General features: G+C 42.6%; 1 protein-coding gene across 1 annotated transcript; it reads right to left on the bottom strand.

The window, feature by feature from the left end:
• Positions 1–273: 273 nt before the first annotated feature.
• Positions 274–23124, bottom strand: CD38 (CD38 molecule). The gene is made up of 8 exons (XM_068188707.1): positions 22826–23124; positions 9141–9270; positions 8377–8512; positions 7586–7668; positions 5856–5932; positions 5135–5227; positions 2843–2929; positions 274–1014 (listed from the first exon to the last, which is right to left on the bottom strand). Exons 1-8 carry the CDS (start codon positions 23062–23064, stop codon positions 933–935), a joined length of 927 nt encoding a protein of 308 aa, XP_068044808.1. The 5' UTR covers positions 23065–23124; the 3' UTR covers positions 274–932.
• Positions 23125–23630: the final 506 nt, after the last annotated feature.

The following is a 23630-nucleotide window of genomic DNA, read 5'->3' as shown; positions in this document are numbered from 1 at the left end:
AATTGCACACCTCAAGGCATCACCTTTCACTGCAGAAACTGAGGTCAAGAGAGACTCCTTATTGTGGCAACCCTTTGATGTTTGTGTCTATTCCAGTGGATGGCCAGGTTGTGGCCTGAGGGACCTTTTATGAAAGTTGGGAGGCTAGTGTTTACTGCTATATTAAGAACAAAATGTAATCTGACCCGCAATGGTGTATCCAGTAGGATTTTAATGGAGCTATCTGAGTCAGTCTCACTATTTTCTCTCCCAGCTGCACACTCAGCAGCTCTCACAGGTGCAGGCAACCCTCTGAGCAGTTTCTGTTTTTTTCTTAGCTCAGCTCAGCTGTCTTCACACCAGCTGCTCACTGTGATACCATTAAAAGGCAAGAACTGCTCTGCCTATTCCATTGCTTGCTTTACCTGGTCAGAAGTGTCACAGTACCTGGGAAAGCCATGATTTATATTATGTGCCACTGGGCAACATTCTCCTCTGGGGAAGGTTGCGCTGGGATGCAGGGAAAGTGTAGCATGCCCTGGTCATTTCCTGCTTAACCTTTCAGCAGGAGGGAAGATGAGCACTAATCTAGGCGAGTTCTGTCTATCCTGGAATCTGTTTCTTCTCTGTGCATGCCCCCAGGGAATCCCTGCTCCGTGCCAGTGGTGAGCTGTATAGGAGGGAGCAAACAGGGCAAAGCACCTGCCTTCCATCACTGACCACAGCCCCGGCCCATCTGAAACAGCGTTTGTGTGTCTGTGTGTGTGTGTGTGTACAGCACCACACCTCAGGTATCATCTCCTGCTATTTGGCTGTTAGTATCACAGCAAGGATTTCTGGTTATGGACTCAGTACACACCATGCTACTGTTATCACTCTTAGCTATGCAGCCACATCTTCTCCAGCTTTGCACACAAGTAAGGAAATTCTTCAGTAGCACGGAGAACTCTGTTTCAGGGAATTGTTGTGCTGTTGGTGCAAAGCCTGCAGTCTGTGTGGTCTGGATTATGCACACACTGAAGGAGCTGAACAGGCCTGAAATAAGACACAAAACCAAACAAATATTTAATAATCACTTTGCAAGTACAACAGAATTACTTCACAGTTACTGAATGGAAAGTGAAAGTCAAAGAGCATGTTACATCCATGCTTATCAAGCAGATGGATTTTCTTAGGGGATTTTTTTTTTTTATCTTGCTGCAGAAAGGTAACTTTGGAGTTCTTAGGGACAAGAGCAAATCAGTACAAACCAAAGTAGGATCTGACCTCACGGCATGTCATCTATTCTGCAGTATAACAAATAATTACGAGAAAGAAGAAAGATGTCTTGCACAGACTGTGGAATTCCTGCCATGCTGGAAGTTCACCATCTGTCTTACTCACTGGTAAACCCTACTGCTACAACAGAAAGCTGTTGCTGTGAATGTCAGATATGATCAGATTTTTTTTTTCTAATGCATTCATTTTAGAGTTACTGTTGACATGGACAAAAGCAGGAGAAAATGACCAGCACCAGTTGGTGCTACGTGGCATGCAAAGGCAGATGCCCAGCTGATACAGACCCACACGGCTCTATTTGTGATGACTACAGGGGAGTGAAGCCAACTTACACAGTCTATCCTGAAGTTTGGCTTTATCTGTACATTTTTTATTTTATTGTTATTCTGCATATAAAATAGCAAAATTAATGGTCTGTGTTGCAATTCCCAGTTGTTTATATATGCGTTAGTTGAGCTTTGACAAAAAGCCCTACTTGTCACTTTTCCTTCAGCCGCAAGTTGTGAGACACAGCCATGTGTGTCAGGTTCCTCCCTGTGCTAAGCCACAAGGGGTCTCAGCTATGATATATTTCCCCTTCCTGCCTCGCCCTGTAGCTTAATTCATCAGAGGCTGAAATAATCTGTACCTACTTACAGGTCCTGGGAGTATTGGTTAAAGGTTCCATTTACCCAAAGAGAAAGTAAGCACATGATTTGGCAGATTTATTCACCACACCAGCATTAATTTTTTCAGAAAGTGTGGAGCACCCATTAATCAGGTTCAGCAATACCCAGAGAGAAATATATTGCTCTGCCTTCACATTTAAAGACCTATAATTTGTTTCCTTTGCAGACCAATTTTTCCTTACTTAAACTATTGTCACAAACTCAGAAGTTTATAGAAATCTTTGTTTACTTTGGAAGTGTTCTTATCCAAGTATAAGCCCTTGACACTGAAAAGCTGCTCCTGTCAGACAAGATATGAGCATAATTGAATGTTTGCCACTTTTATAATGTCTCTAAAGAACAATTTTGCTCTGTGTGAAGGTCTCTGAACCCACACATAGGAATGTGGCTTTTGCATTTCCTCAACAGGAAGATGGAGATTTCAGGCAAGTCAGGACTTGGACTGCTGTTTCAGAGACTCCTGTTTTTTGCTCCTGGAAATGGTAAATTACAGTGATTAGTAATGCTTATTGTATCTCATGCCTCACTCTCTGACAAAGCAGCAGGACAGAAAGCATGCTCAAACCATGGTGAAGGAAGTAAGGACCACCCTGCGTTATCTGTATGCAGCAGGGAGGAAAGCTGCCTGTTTGGTTCAGAGTATTTTAGGTAAAAGCCCAGTCAGAAGAAAATCTGGTGGCTGGATTGCTCCCTTCCAGAAAACAACTGAACATGCTCAGTGGGAAGAGTAGGGCAGAGAGCAAGCCCCAGACCCAGCCAGCCCCAGGGCTGCAGCCTGGCTGGAAGCCCCTGAGAAGGACCCAGCCACGCTGGAGAGATGTCATGGCAGTCAGGAGGAAGTCCACTCTAGCTTGCTGTAAACCTGCAATATTAGTTTTATGTTAGCAAAGTCATCACCAATAAGAGTGGATAATTACCTGTAATTGTCTTCACAGATGATCTTAAAGTTTCGTTCTTCTAAAATGCTTATTAACCTCTGAATGGACTGACCTGAGCAGGATTCACTGTGGAGAGAAGACTTCAGTTACTTGTGTTCCTTGTGTGTACAAAATGCCCACCTAAATTCCACACTATGTCACTGCTTTATTATAGGTAAGATTCTTTAAAAGCTTGTTTGCTAATGTGCTCTGAAGTCCATTGGCTTTGTGGAGCTTTGGCTACCATTGGGCCCTTGCTGGTAGAAACGATGTGACGTTCAGCTGTGCATCTTGCAGGACAGAGTGGTGCAGGAGGACATCTGTGGAACATGACTCAGTTCACAGCTCAGGGTGCTCTAGAACTGCTCCACTGCTGCTGGTGGCTTCCACCCACAGCAGCACGATATAAGGCTTACTGAAATCTGTCAAAGGGTGAAAGGGTCGAGTCCTCTGCATGATGAGAAAAGGCCAATCATGAAAGCCAGCAGTGAAGTCCCAGGTAGGAAGTAAGATAGGAGGAAACTGATAGAAAGCAGGGGACAAAGCAGGCTCTGAGCACTTCCTGTATGTTTGACTCAGTTTACAGCTGCTGCTGCTGCTCTAGTTTGGCAAGGGGATGTTTCAACCACTTTTGCATTGGTAGGAGCCCTAACTTGTGTATTTCTTTCCCTTCCAGATAAAGGTTTCAAGAAGCAAGTAGCACTCTCATACCTTCAAGATCTTTATCTCTATGTTTAATTTAATTAAATAGCCCAAGGGCCCCAAAGCTGTAGTGAGAGGTTTGACAAATGTCATAGGCACAGACAGAGACACAACAAAAGACTTGTTACCTCAAGGTAAAAATCATCTCCTCATCCAGAGTATAGGACTCACTTCTACTAGTGGAGACAAAACCAGTTCCTAACATATGACTCGTGGAGAGCACTGCCAGCTCTTTTTTTTTCACTAGACTTGTCAAGCTATCAGTGATTCAACATGGAATACAAATCAGAAGATATAAGGAATACACACTATTGGGGCTACCCCTCCCACTCTCTTCTTAGAAGCAAGTAAAAATAAAAAGGAAATTGCTATGAACTTGTCACAGGAGGAAGGTGTGTCCAGCAAGGGGGCTGGCAGGGCACTGCCTTGTTGAAGCTCTTGAGGGGGAGCATAGTGGCTTTTCTGATGCTGGGAAATCATGGGACAAAGGATTCAGTGCTGTGTGTGGGGAAACTGATGTAAAGATTACTCAATGTCCTTTTTCCTCAGCAAACCTTTATGCAAAGGACCACAAGACTAAGTCTGGTATGCTGACCCAGCAGAGATGCACACCTGTGAACGTGGCAGGTGTGTCAGCTCATATGGAAAAGGGACACTTCTGGGTGTCTGAGCTAAGGGAGGGGCTGCAACACTGGAGTTGGAACTGTGTCAGAGAGTGAGGCTGTCTGAGCAAGGTCCACACTCCTTCCTGAGTTGCACTGCATCATCACAGCCTGCTTCCTGACCCATGGCACCAAAGCTGCTGTTTCTCTTGTGGAGATCATTAAGAATAGGAAAAACCATGGCAGTGCATTATGACCATGTAAGCCACAGAACTGGCTCTGAAAGGAGGGGTCAAAGGCACAGAGCCTCATGCTTAGTGTTTCAAATGTGGTAGATCTGCAAATGAATCTCAATTGGATGAAAAATATCACTCAGAAAGGCTCAAATGTGATTTGAGGTTGCTGTTCTGGTATCAGTAATTCCATGGTAAGCATTTCAACTACAGATTTGTTATTAAAAATCACAGAATTATTTAAGTAAGAAGAGACTGTTTGATGGGCTGGAAAATATGAGCCGGAAAAGGTTGCCCGGGTCCCATTTAGGTTTTGAGTATGTCCACAGATGGAGACTCCACAACCTGTTCTGTCATTCAAAAATGGCACAGCATAATCATACTGCTCCTGTGGACAAACATATCCATGTTTGGATGAATACATGGACATGTTTATCCTTGCACACATAGCCTGGTCTATGACTTCAGTGCTGCACGTTTGTGACCTCAGTGGAGCTGAAAGGAACTTAAAGGTCATGGGACCTCTTGAAAGCAAGGAAAATGTCATTGTGTTTTACCTATAACTGTTCAGCAGTACCTACAACAAATACTAGGGGGAAAACCAGTACAAATGCTATTTTTTTTCCTGCAAAGTAAGCACCTAGAAGGTGAGTGTAAAGCAGATTTCATGAGTTTAAAACAGTGTTGCTGCCAGACCTGAGCTGTGCCCTGTGCCTTCCACACACTGCTTATCACTGTGCACCAGTGTCACTTACCTTTGAGGTCCACCAATGTTTTGCATAAGCCAAATGTGCACTTCAGACACTTTATCTGGGTCCAGGTTAAAGATCTCAATACTTCCAAAAATGCTGTAAGAATGGAGCATGAAACAGCAAAACACTCTTAGTTATCTCAGAAAGACGTAAAGAGTATGCTCCCCAAATACTAGTGCGTGTTAGTGCTGCTATTACACTCTGTGAGAGAACATTATCTTGCCAATGGATTTTCATAGAATATTTAATTGCCTTATGGCCAAATGTTGTCTCCGCCTTCTTATTTCACTTTCAGGGGAACTTCTGAAACTGCCTGCAGACAGAAACGAGCTGAAGTTTTGCCATCTTTAGTGCCTCATCTCCTGTTCAGCTTCCTGGCTATTGATTTGGTTTGGTGCCAGGGAAATAACCATGGCTGTTCCCCCAGAAAGCATATTCTTCATCTTTCGATATTATTCAAGACTGCACTTCCAGCCAGGTAGCCAAGTCTAGTGAAGTAAAATCAAAGAAATTGTAATAATCAAGTTGCTTTGAGCAGTAAGAGCACACTGGATACACCACCCACATAGGCTCTGAAGGATTTCAGTTACAGTCTCTGAACAGAAGGAGTGAAAAGGATCAGCCTTACAACATTCAGGTTGTAGCAAAATCCCTTCTGCACTGGGATTCACAGGCAGACAACCACATGCAGCCCCACAGAAACACGAATGTGTTGAGTGAATACCTGCTGCTTTTGAAAGCTCCAGCTTCTACTGATCCATTGAGCATCACTTGAACCACACCACATGCTGCTTCTGCAAACTGAACCAAACCAATGGACATTACACTCTGACACTACATGCAGTGCCATGGCAGACTTGGGGCTGGTAGAATTCACTGATGTCCTCAGAATTGTCTAATACAAGCAGAGGATCTGGGCAATATTTTTGCAGAACATTTCAGTGCTAAAAAAAAAGCCTCTGAAGGCTGTGACAAAACTGTGATAAAGCCTCATTAGATAGCTATGAATTGGCAGTCTAAGGTTGCATGGGACTGTTACAGCAGCTTGTCTGGTTTCAGTTTTATAGGGCTTTCCAGAGCCCCTAAGCTGCAGCTGTCTGTAGTAACTCACAGTAATCCTCAGACTGCTTTAGTTCAGAAAGTAAGGACAAGCCAGAGCAGATTTATCACTAGTTTAAGGACACACAGACCACCACATGCTTGTTTCCTTGTGACTCATGCTCTGTGTTCTTTTGTGCCTCAGGATTTTTCTCTCTTGATATTTTAGTGGAATTATCACTGAGGTTTTTTAAATTTGATTTTTAATATACTGGATCACTGCTTTTTAAATTCTTTTAAATTTATGTCCAAATATTTAAAGACTACTAAGGTGTATAAAGTACATACTCTAGATATATAAGACATTGGTAAGGTAAAGAATTTTAAAAAAGCTTAATGCAGGTGACTGTAGTTATGAAATCTTTCATGTCCTCATAAACAATGCGGCTCAAACTCAAATCTTGAGAGCTGCAAAGTTCCAGGAAGTTTCATTATGTGTAACTTTCAAATGTATTAAGCATGAGTTTCAGTAGATCTTGAATTTATATGGCAAGGAAGCCTGCAGCTGAGCAATCCCAAGTCTGTATGTGGTTCTATCTCTCACATACTCTGGAACTGAACCATTTTCACTCCTAGTTTACCCAGAAAACATTTTTTTCTATGATGAGTATACTTTTTTCTTACATACATGAGAACTGGAGCAGATAGCAATGCTTGTTTTCCACCTGGGTAGTCATCTACTAATAGTCATACCAAGGGTGAAATCTTGAGAGACAGGTAAAATTGAAGTAATACAGGACATCAGGTTTTTCTCTGGCAGTTTGTTCCTGTGAAGTGCTGATTCAACAAAGCCAGGCTAATTGCTTAACTGGGACTAGCAGGATCTCATTCCTGTGATGGGAGTTGGCATGTGTCTGTGGGTGGGGACATCACAGGATCCGTGCCAGGTGCTGATGTGGGTGGATGTGCTCTTCAGGTTTATGCTGGGAAGCGCAAGGGGATTCTCGGCCTCTTGGAAAATGTCTGTGCCAATTTGGGTGCTGTTTTCCACATTAGCATGCTAAAATAGATTTTAGTGTAGCAATTTACATTCTGTGATTTAATTAAGGTGATTGTTATAATTGATAGTATTACTTGCAGAGCTCCAGATCTCTGCCAAAGGTTGTTCTAGACACCGACCTCAGCCTCTGTCCACAAAAAGAATGCCCGAACTACAAGGACATCAAATGTTGTACATAAGATATAAGGCCTTGGATTCCAACACGATGATTTTTTAACATCTGGAGCTAAAGCTTTTGTCAATTTCTATTATTCCATCTTTTAAGTCCAATCTGCAAAATCATATTTTTTGGCAATGTCAGGAACTTAGTGCCTTTCCTTGCTATTGGATTCAGGGAGATGTAGTCTAGATCTTACCATCTTGGATGCCATTTTCCAGAACACAGAGCCAGGGTTGCTCTCACATTCATTTCGTTTTGGACAAGATTCATAGTTGATTCCTGAGGAAAAATACATTTATAGAATAGCTAAGGTTAGAGTGAATATTTTTGCAAGGCTCACGTGGCTTTGTGAGAAAAGAAAATTTGCCCTGTACAAAAGCAAGAATGCTAAATGGGGAGAGGGCTCTAACAGGAAAAGGAATTTGCATCTGTTCAAAGGTCTTCCTGTTTGCTCACAGTCTTTTCAGGGAAGCAGTTGCAGATCCCATATCACAAATAATTCTCAGAAAACTGAGAAGGGAAAACACACAATCCCAAATGTAAGAAACGGGTAGGCTCTTGACAAGTACTGTCTGATTGCATTGAAAAATTAAACTTTGGCCAACATTTTCAGTAATTCCAGCCCAGTTTAAGGTTCCCAGCCTTAAGCACCAACCCAGGAGTCACGTGGGCAGTGATTCCCCCAGGGTACCTGCACACTGCCCCAGCACTTTGATATGGCCAGGTCCTGTTTGAATGACATTCCTGCTTTGCAGTTTGTCCCACAGGAACCACAGGGTGGAAGCAAGAAAACAAAGTAAAGGGGGCTAGATGTGGCCATTAGTTCAAGCAACAACTTGGTGTTAAAATAACATCCTAAGTTGTGGTTTTTAATTTAACCTGAGAAACAGATGCTATTTTCAGAATTCCAAAATATTGGACAGTTAAAATTTCAAACTAAATCACTAGAAAATAGTGTGAAAAGGATTGTGTTTAGGTGCAGATTACCTGGGGCAGAGGGATCTCCACACCACGAAACTCTGTCGGCCATATAACCCAACAAGGTGTCCTCCAAGGTAAGGAAGTTTTGATTGGATTTTGTATAACGATGGACAAGATCACCTGTCTTGCTCCAAAACAGTGACTGTGAAATAAGGTACAATGTCTGGTAAGTGACAGCTATACCACAGCTGGCCAGAGAAGTGTTCTGGAGAAAACCAGAAAGTAAATGACAATGAAGGAATTTTAATTTTATTGAAATGCAGCGAGTTCACCCTAGTGGGTCAGTTCTTATTTGAACACTGTTGTTTGCAGAATATTTTGGGTAGGTTTTTATTTTTTCTGGAAAGGGACATGGTTAGCTTTTAAAGGATTTTGAAACAAAGGTTTGGCTAGTTTTCATAGGATATTTACCACATTTGTTGCTTGTTTGGAGCTGCGGATGGAAGAACAGCTTTCTGGAAGCAATGTCCCTCTAACAGCACGATGGCATGCTCCTTACAGAGAGCCACATGCTCAGGGAATGGGGACATCCCTGTCACTTCACTGGGATGATCCTGGCTTAAGCCAAGCCTTACACAGGGATGATTCCCAGCGACAGAGTATGGGCAGGGTTACTGGGGTCCAAAGGTGTAGCTGCAGGACTGTTGCAGTAAGTGCAAAAGTCAAAATGCCATCCTCATCAACCTTCAGACCCTCACAGTTGTGAGGGGTGAGATCCCATTGCCCAGACCAGGCATCCCACCACAGCCCACCCTGCACTGTGCTGTTACCTTGTTACAGGGGATAGGATGACTCGCTAGCTCCATTAAAGGCTGATAATCTTCTGGTGTGATATTACAGGGATTCTTGTAAATGAACGCATCTTTTAATGATTCCCATATTTTTAGACAATCCTTATCTCTGCCGAAAGATTAAAACATAGTTAATAAATATTTATGAGTATTTGTGCCTGTGAAAGGCTCTCCCTCTGTTGTGGTCAAACACTCTGGATCAGATGTTAGAAGAATTCCAACATTCCAGTTTGGTGCTCAGGCACCAAATACATGATCCATTACAAAAGCAGAGTATCTTCAGCAGATTAAGTATATACTGAAGAAAGAACAATTTAAAATCATCTCTCTTTCCTGCATTTCAAATTAATTTACTGCAATATCTGAATATCATCATGTTTTTACTCTTTAAAATGATCAGTGATGATTTTACATGAGCAAAAGATCAAATTTCTTGATTATTCACACCAAATCATGAGAAACAAATAGCTTCTCAGACTATAGGTTGTACATATTAAAAGTAAGGTCAAAGGATACTGACCCCTCAGATACAGCAAGCCAAAAATATGGCTATGTATATCCCTGCAGAGAGTTTGATCCTAGAGAAAAAAAACCCTGTAATTTAATCTAAAACAAAAGCAGAGATTTAGCTGTTTGGGACCTGAGTTTTTTTTTATTTATGCACTAATTTGCAGCTATTGACTTTGCTAGAGGCACAGCTGGTTTGCACACATAAAACCAGGATCCAGATCGGGTGCCACTGCACAGTGCTGTCTGAAACTGAGCCTGGGAGCAGGGACAGGACACATCAGCCTGGAGGGTCTCCAGCCAAGTGGCCAACTGAGGCAGCCCTGGCACGTCACGCCACGTCACGTCACGTCAAATCTTCTGTCAAATGGCCAGCCCCAGCTGCATTAGGGCCCACACCTCTCGTTTATATGAACCAAATTTAGCTCATGGTAAATAAAGATGAGTAACAACAATGGCTTTTTAACAGGACTATTACCTTTCATTCAAGAGCCTAAATGCACTTTCAGTTGCATCACTGTAGAAATAAGAAGCCAAACTGGGTGCTGCAGGGAGCATGGTCATTGTTTTGCTCTTGCACTCTTGTGTCAGCAAGAATTCATGTTTTACTTAGCAGGACTTGGGTGTATTAAATTTTCTCCTGGAGGAACATTTCTCTGTCTGCAAAGCGCAAATAACCCACAGACACCATACTCCAAACTTTGGTACTTTATTTAGGGGTTAGGAAGTTGTAACTACCTCTTCTTGCCTCTAAGGATTACAACATGGACACACTGAATCATCCAAAAGAGAGGGCTCCTGCTGACTGGGGGGTGACATTAGAGAATAGGCAGCTGTCCCCTTTGCTCTGCACAGTCAATGGTATCATAAAGACAATTTGTACAGCTTGGCTGTAAGCACAGGCACATCTCATAAACATTTATATGGCTCACACTTTCTAATTTGTCAAATGATTTGTCCTCCAGGCAGGCTTTTATTTTTCTTTTTTTTTTTTTAAGCTACTCTGAAATCTGCTTTATGTAAGAGTGTTAACAGCCACAGGTGACAGCGGGGTACCCGGTGATCTATCCCTTCATATGGCAAAGTTTTTATGCTTGGTCTCAGAAGACAAAATATTTTTCAAGAACTCATAAAAAAAACCATATTTTTTTTTTATTTCCAAAGTAGAGAGGTAGGAAATAGACACAATATAAAGCATTTCTGCTGCTAGACTCAAGCCATGGCCATGAGAGGCAAAAAGAAAACCATCCAGGTGATTCCTGATCATGCCAAGACAGATTGCTGAGTCACTAATCCAAAGCATCAGTGTTCTATCCTTTCAAGACACCAAACTCATCCCTGGTTGACGTGTGTCAATGTTGTCAGTATCTGAGAGAAGAGTCTTTATGCACAGTCCTGGCAGAGCTGAGCAAAATTGCATCTTTAATGTCATAAGAGCTGGTAGGTCTTAGCCTGCAAGTGGGGGAGGCCCTTCTACAGCTGCTAATTGGTGTGGAGCTGCCAGCTGTACCACAGGGAAGAACGTAAGTCATGAAGATGGGCTTTTATTGAAACTAGGCAATTTCAAGCATTGTTTTAGGAATAAAAATACAGATAATCAATGTAAAAAATACATAAAAAAACTAAACAACCTTTTCTTTTTGCTGTCCTCACTTACCAATATAGGGTTTTTTTTTACAAATGAATAATTATAAATCATTGATTTGCCACAGGAAAGCTATTTCTCTGATATGAAACACAAAATTTGTCTCACATCCTGAAGAGATTACCAGGCACATAGAACTGTGATTTTGGTTTACATATGATTAGCAGTGAGAAGGCTTGAAGACCTGCAAACCCCAGCTCCTGGAAGATGTGCCATTCTTTCCAGTCTCACTGTTGAGGTAGATTCTGTTAATAAATTTTCACCTGACCTTTTTCCAACACAGAAAGAAAATACTTGTCTGGTGTGCAGCATTGAACTCGCACAGAGCAGAGGTGAGGGCAGAGACTTTCTGTAGCTCTGGGCCTTCTGAAACAATATGAGAAGTTTGCTAGCATGTGGTATGCTAAAAATTCCAGCAAGGACAGCTTCAGGTTGAAACAAGAATATGTGCCTTGCCAAAAAAAAAAAAAAAAAAAAGACACAAACAAAAAACAAACCACCAAAAAAACAATCAAGCACGTCTGAGAAACAAACTTTTCTCTTGAAGCTGCTCCCAAGTCATAGAATATGTTGATTTAATGTTCCTCCTGGATTTGCAGGAGAAAGAAAGGCTGCAAAAGAGATCCTCACTCTACCAGTTAATTACATTTACCTAATTCAGATAACTCTGGAGTCCATGGGGAGTACTCTTATGTCCCACACTGCTGAGGGCCTTGGGCTCTCTCTTTCTCTGGCTTTTGTTTGTATATTTTGGGTTGTATATGAACTAATTCTGCATCCTATCTGCAAATGCCATATAATCTCTCCAGGCGTAGTGAACTTCTTCTTTTGAGGCTAGCTTTGTTTATGCTGAAATATCTAAAGCATTTTATCATGCTATAGGCTCTGAAATATTGAATCCTAATTCAGTGATATGAAGCAAATATACTCTAATTTGCATTTAATTTTTTCAAGTTTTATTTTTTTTAATAGAGTTTTGGCAATACTGGTAAACGTGAAATAATATCTAACAGAAAGAACACATGAAATCTTCTGTGAACTTGAAAACTGCAACATTTCTCTGGAAAACAAGGACTGAAGAACTTGCCTTAAGACCTTTTTGAGCCAGAGATTCTACCCTGAACTCAGTATAGCATAAAATAAGGGTTGGGATACAAATAAACTTTTGCTTATTAAGTTCAAATGTTATACATATTGCAAAGCATATCCTCCATTTGTCCTTACACAGGGGTAGAAGTTGCATTTTCCAATAAATTTGAGCATTGCTATCCATTTGCCTTGTAGATGAATATCACATTAATCTATCAAGCAAAAGCTGAGGCCAAGAATATTTCCATTAGCATCTATCCCAGCAGCCAAATTTTAATGTGCATATTAGAAAAATGGACAGTTTCTGCATCATTATTTCTTGCATATCCATACACTGGTCTGGCTAACCTTGAAAGAATATCCTTACCCTGAAAGGAACGGGACAGCACTGAACTATCTGGTAAATTACTGTTATTATAGATTTTTTTTTTTGCTTTGCTTTACAATTTTTTTTCTTTAATTGGACATGATTAAGCAAATTCATCCCAAGTTTAAACTGATTTAATTGGTATAATATCAAGGATAAGTTTCATCCCCTCTGATTTCAGTTGCACCATGAACTAAGTCTTGCTTTCAGTTCATTGATTGACACTGAATGCTGAAAACATCTTAAGAAGGGCATGTGCTGCCTCTAGTTTTCTACTCAAGAATTTGAGAGCAATGCTTAAAGTATGGGACCCATTTCAAATTTAAAAGTAAAGAATTACTTCCAGACTTTGGAGAACTCAATCAACTCTGCCCATGTTTTTAAATCAGCCTGCCAGGCAGAGACACTTTGCTGGTGAGACCTGTTCTCCCCTGCAACCAATATCAGATTTTCCAGGGCCCAGAATTTTATTTCTAAAACACTGCAATGTCCACAGGACACCCTGAGTTTTTAATTGCAGCCTTGTGGTGAAGCTCTCAAGTTAACAGCTGGAAACAGTCCCCTGAGCCCATGTACCTAACGTGTGCAGTGATCAAATCTCTGCATTGTGTGTAAGAAAATCCTTCTCATTTGCTACCAGCACTAGCCAGAACAGTGATGAACCTAAGCACTCAGAAATCTGACTCTTTAAAAAGTCAGCAAGATGTTTGTGGTTGTAACATAGCTCCTTAAAGACATAAAGACAGTTTTCACTCTTCTGGGGATCTAAGGCATGGGTTTCACCTATAAAAAACCAAATATCTCAGAAGGAAAATGTGTATCAAATGAACTAAATGGTGTAGCAACATTTCTGCATCTAACAGACCCATCTTTGCCTGTGTCAATTTATCTGCTGCATTTTGATAAACTGTGATGTCTGTAGACAGCAGTGATATTTATACATCCATAGCTGATCTCTTTTATTCATGTGAGTTTATGTGTAGCTCTGTCTTTATGCTGGAAATTATTCAAGGACCAATTATACAATTGGTATACAATTATGTAAGTATACAATTGTATGTTTATCCCTGTGTTGAGAGGAAGCCCTCTGTAACTCAGAATCCTTTTGCTACCTTTTCTGCCCCAAATATTTCTGGGGTTTTATTTCTTCAGCTTTGCCTTCCCTACTTCCAGCCTTGCTGTGTCTCACTGCTGCTTTGGAGCAGTTTTTTTGGAGCTGCTGCCAAGCACAGCCCAGGCAGCTGTGGCTCACTGGAGTGAGGCTGGGCTAGGAGCTAAAAGCAAGGAGAACACTGCCATCAGGTGGGAGAAGGAGCTCCTCGGGAGCAGCAGCTGAGGTCAGCCCCAAAGGCGAGACCCATCTGCAGGGCACGGAGCTGAAGATGGGGACGTGCGCTCGGATCGGCCTCCTTCTTGGAACTGTAGCACCTAAAGCCTCCCATCAGGTATCTGTGTCCTAAAATCCAGACAGATACGAATTAAGAGAGGTCAGCCACTGTCGTTGCTGAGGATTTGAGGGCATTAATGCCTGCTGGTTTCAGCATTAGGATTATGGAAAGGGGGAAAATTAGCAAGGTAAAAGATGAAGGAAAGAAATCAGATCTGTCAAGCTCAGTGTCTTCAATAAGCACAAGCCTCTCGTTTCCCATTTAGTTTAATTATTGTAAAGAGTCTGCCACCATAACACCTACGGTGAAAGATTTTTTGTCAACATGAAAATGACATGCTTGATTTTTTTGGCAGCTTGGTTTGGTAAGTATTGCTTTCTGCTAATTACATAGTTGAAAACTCAGTAAACAAAGCATTGGAGAAACTGACTGGGCATAGAGATGGAGATCCAGAACCCTGCCTCATAGGAAGATGACTTCTGGAAAGGTTGCCTGTAAATTAAATTCTGCATGGCAAAGAAGGGGGTGCCTGGAGGTCTGGAAAAAGAAGTCCTAGTGAGATTGCTGCTGGGTGCACCCCAGGGCTTTGTGTGTTTCTGTACAGTGAATGACCTGGAGCAAGTGACAGCTCCCCATCACACCAGTCCTTCACCTTTGGCAGCAAGAAGAAGGTTTTAAGGGCAGAAGTATTTGTGGCTTTGGTTTATGGCTCCTGGAGTATTTTATGTGAGTGGGGAATTGCTGCTGCAGGACAACACTGAGCCTTGTCACCCTTCTGGGAAGGGCTGAGCCAAAAGGTGGCAGCTGCAACCAGCGAAGGGTTCATCTCCACGAGCAGGTTGTTTTGCTGCCTGGATTTCAGCCTCCCTGGGTGAAAAAACAAGCTACTAAAGTAGGTGGTGTTTTCAGAGGTGCTCTTTAAGTGGAATGGAGTCTCCAGAAGGGCAGAAGTCTCACCTGGACTGCATTTTGACAGAGTCATAGTTGCTCTATAGTTTAAGCTTCCAAGTGAGGGCCATGTCATCAACAGATATAGAGGGAATAAATTCTAGCTGGGATCTTATCCTTTGATCAGAAAGGGTATTTGTAGTAGAGTTTAAATGTTCATATTAAACTTCTAAGAACACTTCTGTAACAGTGATCTAAATTAAAGTATGTGCAGGGAAATATTCAATGGCTTAATGCACTTTCACTTTTTCCCACCCATAACATGAACTTGCACTACATTGTTTTGTTTTGTTTTGCTTGTTCATTTGTTTCTAATAGAAATAAAGCTGCTGGAATGTGGCATAAATGCACTAATTTGTGAGAAGTCCCTGCTTCAAGGGTGGGCTCTGTCAGCAGGACACAGACAAGGGAACAGATTGATTTAGTACATCTGTGAGTGAGCTTCTTGATAATTCCTTATTTTGTGGTCATCTCCTGGGAAGACAGAATGCATCTTTAGCATGTTTTTTTTTGTCCTTGGACACTTGAGACAGACTTTAATTTGACCCTAGAGGGAAAAAGGATCTATTCCTCCTATCCTTATGGATAACCAGAGATATAATTCCACATGGTGCTCTGAGGTGTTAAACAGCTCTTGAGTTTTAACCATACCTTAGCAATGACAGCTGAGTCATATCGCCTCTGAGTGTGGGGTTTTTTCACTGACATCTCTACAGATGTTATAGAAGAACAGAAGCAGGGAAAAGTGGGAGAGAACAGTATTCCCCTTTACAGCTACAAGCTCATAAAAACATTTAATAATTTCAATCCTAGGGTGGTGCTATAATTCTAACAGCCACCAGACATTGCCCTGTAGAGTCAATTCTATAAAATCAATAAGCAAAAAAGAAGGTAAAGTAGAGGCAGCTAATTGACTGCACATGACTAAATGGCCGCAAGAAGTTACGGTGAAAAACTAAGTTTAAAAGTATTTCATCAGCAAATACTTCTGATTAACATGTAGAAGATCAGTACAGACAGAAAAATATTCTCTCTAATATCTGGGATTAAAACCAAAGGAGATTTTGATTGCAAGGATATTTTAATATAGTGATGCAATATGTGTAAACTAACCCAAATATGAAAAATTATTTGAAATTTTATGGAATCTTGCAGTAAGAATCATTAAATATCTATACATTGTAAAATTAATGTAAAAAAGTTTGTGTATATGAGAAATATAGAGTTGTTTAATAACAATTTTTATGTGATAAAAACTCAATATAGAAAACTGAGACGTGAGTTGATATATGTCTGTCAAGTGAGAGATAAATTCAGATCTCCACAACATTTCTGTATCTTAGTAGTACATTGATGTTGGCCATGGACAAAAGACAATTCATCTTTTGACATCTCCCCGTTACACTTGCTGGACACTCAGACCTTGGGCTGTCTGTGGAGTTGCAGTGTGGGAGGGTAGATTTTCAGCACAGAACGGATCCTGAGCTTTGCACAGAACTGGATGGCTTTTCACAGCCTTGCAGTGGCATTTATTCTCCAGAAAAGCAGAAATAAATATGCTGGAGATTAATGTTCTCAAGAACAAATAAATGATAGCTACCCACTGCCCTATGAACTTTTGCTAAAAGGAAGTTAATTTCTTTCTGATGAACTTCCTTTAGAAAGAGATGACAACAAAACCCAAATAGAGTCCTACCTTACAGTCCAGAGCATTTAGGGAAGCTAGCTTTAAGCAGCATGAGGACTCTTTTGAAAGACAAACTCCAGAGCCAGTAGCCCCACCTCTCTACTCTCAAGTACTAATCACTGCCTTTTTGTGCCCACTGAACATTATATTCCAGTTCCCCATTAAAGCTCAGTACAGCATATTTCAATAAAAGTGTACTTTTAAGTAGGACTCAAAGAGTTGTTAATATTTATAAGGATATCTTTGCTACCAAGAAACTACAAGAACAGTCAAAGTCACTTGTATACAATTTAGAGAAAAACAATTGTAGAAGAAAACCTTGTTATAAACATTGAAGGGTAGAATAAATGAAGAGCAGAGCAATGCAGGTTTCATATAACAAAGGCTAACACAGAAAAGGTATTAAAGTCAGCACACAAGCACATGAAATAGGGAGGGGAACTTTAACGGCATACACAAATGTTAGGACTTGGGTATTTTAATAAGCAGTGTGCTATTATGATGATACAGTGCCCATCTTAATGCTGAGAGACAAACCAGATGTAGGAACAAAATATCAAGACAATTTTCATTAGAGATGATCCAAAACATTTCTACATTGCTGTTTGTCCTAGTTTACCAGTGGACTTCTTCCAAGTCTAAAAGCATTTCCTAAGAAATGAAGAAAAGGAAGGCACTTCTGGTGATCATCTAATCCAACCTCTGTCTCAGAGAAGGTTTCTCAGGACCAGGATCTGTCTAGTTTTGAATGTCTCCAAGGATGGAGCCTCCACAAAGTCACCAGTCAACCTGTTCCAGTCTTTGATCACCCTCAGAGTAAAAAAAAAACCCTGTTTTTTCCCTATGTTTAAATAGGATTTTCTGTACTTTAATTAATGCCCATTGCCTCTTGTCCTGCAGCTGAATACCACTGAGAAAAGCTTGACTCTCTCTTCTTTACTCCCCTCATCTGGTATTTACCACCTTGAGCCTTCCCTTCTCCAGGCTGGACAGTCTCAGCACTCTCAGCTCCTCTCTGTATCTCAGACACTTCAGTCACCTTCATGTCCTTCACCAGATGTGTTCCAGGTGTGTCCCTGACTCCCTTGTAGTGACAAGACCAGAACTGGAGCCTGCACTCCAGACACATCTCACAGGGCTGAGCCGAGGGGAAAGGTCCCCTCTGTCCCCGCCGTGCTCGTCTCGTGCAGCCCAAGGCGCCGCTGGCTCTTGTCACAAAGGCACACTGAGGGGTCACGTCCAGCCTGTCACCAGGCCCCAGTGTCCTTTTCCACAGACAGTGCAAATAAAGCCTTTTGTTTGCTCTGGGACCAAAAAAGATGGCATAGCAATGATAACAGATTTTTTTTTTAGAAAGCGTATTCTTACAAACAAACAAACAAACACGGAGTCCTTTGCAGTTTGATGGAGATCAAATTAGGAAGCTCTAGAAATCTGCTGAGCGCTCTAAGAGAGACTAATGCATTACAACGGGGTGGTAACTTGTACTCTTCAGAAGACTGGTTCAGTAATGGTTTCTCTCATCTAAGGCACATTTTCTCAATGAAAAAACAAGCCTAAGGTAAGTTTCAGTATAATATCATGGCTATAAAAATAAAGCTAGGATTTTTGTGAGACTGAATAAAATCGTGGTTATTTAGTACAATGCTTGATGTGAAAGCATTAACAATCAGTGAACAAACACAAAGAAATTAGATTAAAAATGCCTGGTAAAGCATGAAGGCAAAATGCAAAAGTAAGCATACATCAAACCCCAGATTTCTTTCGGGAAGAAATTATGCTGTGAATGCAATAGTATCTCACACAAAATCATGGTCCATATGTTCTTTTTGACAAAATGTATCTCCATCTCCACAGGCTGCAAAGGAATGGGAAGGCAAAATGCATTCATGATAGTGCAGTGAGGAGATAGAGCTCTCCTGGACATGCACCAACTCTTACTAAATTTAATGGAATTATAGACAGTTAAAATTTGTTACAACAGAACTTGCCACTAACGATAAAAACAACATTGGTTAATCTGATTATATGTAAGGGGGAAACATATTCTGTGTCCATACAAGATTGCATGAAAAATGTATTGAAGTTTTACACTTTCAGCTTCATCATCAGGTTTTTGTATTGCTTAGTCAGGCACAGCGGCATTGTTTGGCCTGGCAGTTACATGTGTTACGGATACTGCTCCCTGTCTGCGTCCTTGGTGCCCCCTTCCTGTCAGAAGTTAGACAAAAAATAAGTTGGTTTGACTTCAAACAATTTTTAAATAGTAGGTCCTTGCCATCTTCTCTGGACACAACTCTGTGTAATGTACTCTAGGATGATCCTGCTTGGGCATGGAGGTTGGACAAGCTGACCCTCTGTAGTCCCTTCAAAGCTGACCCATTCTGTGATTCTGTGGTTCTGTGAATTAAAGACCAAGAAGTGACTGCAGCTGTGAGGGGGGAGCACTTATTAGCTGAGAATAAAAATTCTCTCGAGCTGCAAATGTAATATCAGTTATTTCTAGATCCAAAAAAGCATCTCTTATGCTTTGGGCATTAGTGAGCATTAATGACCTTTTATATAACGTGGCTTCTCCACTCCTTCCCCAGGTCACAAAGTGCTGCTGGTTCCTGCCCCCAGCCTGCCAATTCAAATGTGGTGAAGAGGAAACCTAAACCAGTTAACTTAGGCTACAGCTGTGGCAACTTTTCCTGCCCCAGTAGGTACAGAGGTGCCAGACGACCAGAAGCAGCATCCCGCGAGTGATGGGCGAGCGCTGGGTCACCACAGCAGGTCCCAGTCAGCAGGGATCTGCCGAGTCCCCTGACCTGCGCAGGCGAGCCCGCAGCGCTGAGCTCCCGCTGCGCTCCCCGCCCTGCTTGTGCCGGGGATAAATTCCCGGGAACTTCGCGGGGCGTGATTCTGGGGGTGAGGCTTGCAAGCGGTTCGATAGCCACGAGAGGGAGTCCGTATTCCTGGGGAGGAGAGGACGAAGTCATTGGAGCTCAAATCGTTTCTTCAGACCGAACTGCTTTTAGCTTTATTCAGCCAAAACTACCATACATAGTGATGGCCACGCAGGATTTTTACAGGACTAGTGAAATCAGAACTTCTAGCTTCTGTTAATGTTGAAAAAAAAAGGTAAGACTACCAAGCTATGACAAGCTATTGCTCTGGAGCCAGTATTTTCCAGGGAAGTCAAAAGAGAAATACTATTCTTTACTGTCAGTATGTAGATGCGTGACTCGGTATGCAGAGAACAAACCTCCTCAAGCCTGCTGCTATACCATCCACATTTCTTCCTAAAAATAAGGCTAATATTGAAAATGCTTTATTGAAATGTTTGGTATTCTCTTGCTCTTTCTCTTCCTCATGAACTTTGTCATGACAAAGATTATGCAGGAAGACTGAGGAAATTGCATGTGTACGAATACTAGGAGTCAGCCAGCAGCAGAAATAAATCTGAGGATTGTATGGCACACAAGCAGTTGAACAAAATTATTACCAGCAGATGCTGTAATACAGTCCAGAGAAATGTCCTTTTGTGAGCAGGTTCAAGGCAGAGATTGGATGAACTTGAAGAATAAGCAAATCAACAGGGTAAAATCTGATTACATGAGGTGTTTACAAAACTCAACTGCAGACAGCAAGAGCCTTTCAGTGGCCTCTCTGGGCTTGGGTTCAGCCCAAAGATTGTATTGGAAAAGAGAAGAGCATGACCAGAGAGAGCTGGCTGGGCATGGTAAAAGGGCTCCAGTAAGATAAGGGAGAATGCAAAGAGGTATCCTCTAGAATTAAAGAATTGTGATAGTGAAGGTGTACACTAACATGTCAGAGGCCTTCTTAAATTATTTACAGCACACAGATGCAAAAGCAGAGATAAATGGAGGCTGTAGAATTTTGTTAAAACCATCTGTGATAGCCAGAAACAGTATAATATCCATAGTCATGTCAACAATCCCCCTTTTTTCAAAACCTGCTAGCTATTTCAAATTGAAATATGGCACTACAAAATATAGTTAATGTCACTAACTACCACAGTGAATAGATTTTATGTTTAGAAAATATCACCAAAGTTGGAACTTAGTGACTCTGATATAAAAAAAAGTAAAAATACCTGGAAGTGTCCACAAGTTTTCTAAAGGCAGATCTTTTTAAAAATAATGCACATCAGTGTAAGATTAAAAGGGCTAGAACAAAATATGGACAAATTTATGAGAAAATGACAAGATTTCTAACCAAGATAATGAAGTTCCATGGTGGGAAGCAGTGGCAGCAATAGTCCTGGCAGAGTACAGGGCACAGCTTGCCCAGCATAAGACTGCCCATGTTTCTGCAGTTCCCTGTTCCTACTCCTCTCTTTGCTTAAGTTCACCCATACATCAGATGTATGTATCTGATCCCATACAACAGAGGATCCAAGGCCTACATTAATGATGAAAGAGAGAGAGAGATGAAAGATCCCACTCTCCAATGTGTCCTAAAGGCACCCAGCTCATTATCAAAAAGTACTAGTGACAGAAGTGGTTGGTTACACAACCTGCACAGAGCTCAGCGCAATCAGAAATGAGCAATCTTGAATTAATTGCCTAAACAAATCATTCCTAGAGACATCTGTGGTCCAGAGTCAGACTGTGTTGTCAGTGAAACCACATGTGGCCATGACTGAAAGCACACTCACACAAAAGTGGTTTTCACATCTTCAGCACCCCAATTTGAATGAAACAAGCCCATGTAACAAAGGTTATTAGGCCTGAAAACAACTTCAGACTTAAATATTGAGTGTATAATTCTTTAATAAATTAATTTATGCTTTTAGAAACATGCATATGATTTTGCAACTTTCAGGAGCTTTTTAATTTTATTTACAAAAGAATACTCCTTTCCCTCAATAAAGCCAGTCAAATATTTAACATAAAGCATGAACAAGTCTCTGTGTGCTCAGGCCATGATTTTCCACATGACCCTTCAAATACTGCAGATCAGCTTTTTCATACAGTGCAGGATGTCCAAAGCCAAAAGAAACCCAAATGCAAGCAAACTACATACAGCTTTGTTCTCATTAGCTCAATGTCAGAAAAACAAGAGGTGGCAATTGCCTTTTTTAGGACAAAGACTAGGATGATTCTGTCACCTGGCCAAGGTGTGGGGCAGCCCCACAGCACTCAGCCCAGGGAGATGGAAAAGTCTGCCAGAGGCTCACTGCAGACACAAAGCAGGGTGGCTGGTGCCACAGAAGGGATGGATGGTTCCCTGCTGAGAGACCCTGGCTGCTCTGGATCCTGTCCTGGGTGTCCCCAGTACCTGCTGGGGGGCCTGGGGCACTCCTTAGTTCATACTTTGCCTTTCTCGGCAACAAAGGGGATCAGAAAATCAGTTCTCAGCTCCAATACGCTGTTGCAGCCCGTGGAATTTCTTCTGCAGGAGAAGAGGGATGGGATGCCTCGGGTGTTGCACTACCTGCTGTGATGAGCTGAGCAAGGACCACCTCCGGGGGAAGGTGTTTCCAGGGACTGATGAGCTGGTATTGTGATCCACCTCTATTTCTTCATGCAAGTTCTCTGAGCTCATCAAGAAGCCTTACCAACATGCTAAAACAGTTTTGGATAACCTCAAAGTACTCCTGAATGTTTTTCTAACATTTTTGTCTGTCCTATAAATCTGTGTTGAACCTTGTCCTTTCCCTCCCTCCTGTGTATTTTCAGTTGCAGGACAGCAGTGTCACATTACAGACTTCGGCAGATCAGCTTTACAGCAAATAGCTTCACCTCCATGTACTCAAACCTGTTAGAATTCAGCTTTTATTTCAGCAGGCATTAGGGAAGTTGTAAAATTCATTTATAATTATGTTTTGATTAGTGTTACTTTTATTGCCTCTGCAGGTAGTTTCCTTAAAAAGCCACCTCTGGGGCACCGAGTTTCTGTCTGTGCATTTTCCTACAAAACAGGGCTCTTAACAGCCTGATTTCTCCCTGGCACTGCAAACGCAGTGCGAGGCGGAGGCGAGAGAGGGTCCTGCTCACCTGACACACGACCCAGACCTCTACTCACCCCAGCTCCGGGTGCTGCGCCGTGATGTAGTTGTAGCATCTTCCCAGAATAACTTCTTGCAAGTTCTTCGTGGTCCCCCTGTCCTTCCACTTCAGCATTTTGGGACCGACCTCGTGCCTTGCGTGGGTCAGGAGAGAGGCCAGCACGACGGCGAGGACGAGGGCGGCCAGCAGGACGGCGATGCCCACCAGGAGGACCGTGCGCTGCCGCAAGCGGGCAGAGCCCTGCTGCAGCGGCATCGCGCTGAGAGGCGGCGGCAGCTGCTCCGCCGCGGGGACAGCGGCTCCGGCGGCCAGCCCGCGCCGCCCCCGCCCGGCGGATGCCCGGGAGGCCGGGCTGACCCCCGCCCGCCCCGGGTCACCGGCCGCCCGCAGAGCGCGGGGCTGGCCGGGCACCGCTGCGCCCTCCGGGGACCGCCGGGCACTCTGAGTATCCCTGGGCTGTCCCGGGATCCCGGGCTGACCGAGGAGCGCGGGGCTGACCGCGGCCACCGCGGGTCCGGAGGGGCAGGGTCCGGACCGCGGGGCCGCTTCCCACGGCCCCCGCCCCGCCGGCTCCGTCCGCTCCGCCGGTCTCAGAGCCGAACGAGGGCTTTTCGGGGCTCGGGGCGGGAAAGCGAGAGCCTGGATGCTGTTTGCGCTCTGTGCCTTACTTTGCCGTGACCTCCCCGAGGTAAACTTCGGGAAGTAATCGGTGGTAACGCACACAAGTGAACCCCGGGAAATAACTTGTAGAGTTCCTGGAGTCCTCGTTCAAATACCTGCAGCGATATGCTCCATCTAATGTGTGAGTAAAAGATGAATTC

Source organism: Anomalospiza imberbis, chromosome 4 (genome assembly GCF_031753505.1).
Source record: "Anomalospiza imberbis isolate Cuckoo-Finch-1a 21T00152 chromosome 4, ASM3175350v1, whole genome shotgun sequence".
Lineage (NCBI taxonomy): Eukaryota > Metazoa > Chordata > Aves > Passeriformes > Viduidae > Anomalospiza > Anomalospiza imberbis.
Note: the sequence above shows the minus strand (reverse complement) of the source record. Positions and strands in the feature narration are given on the sequence as shown.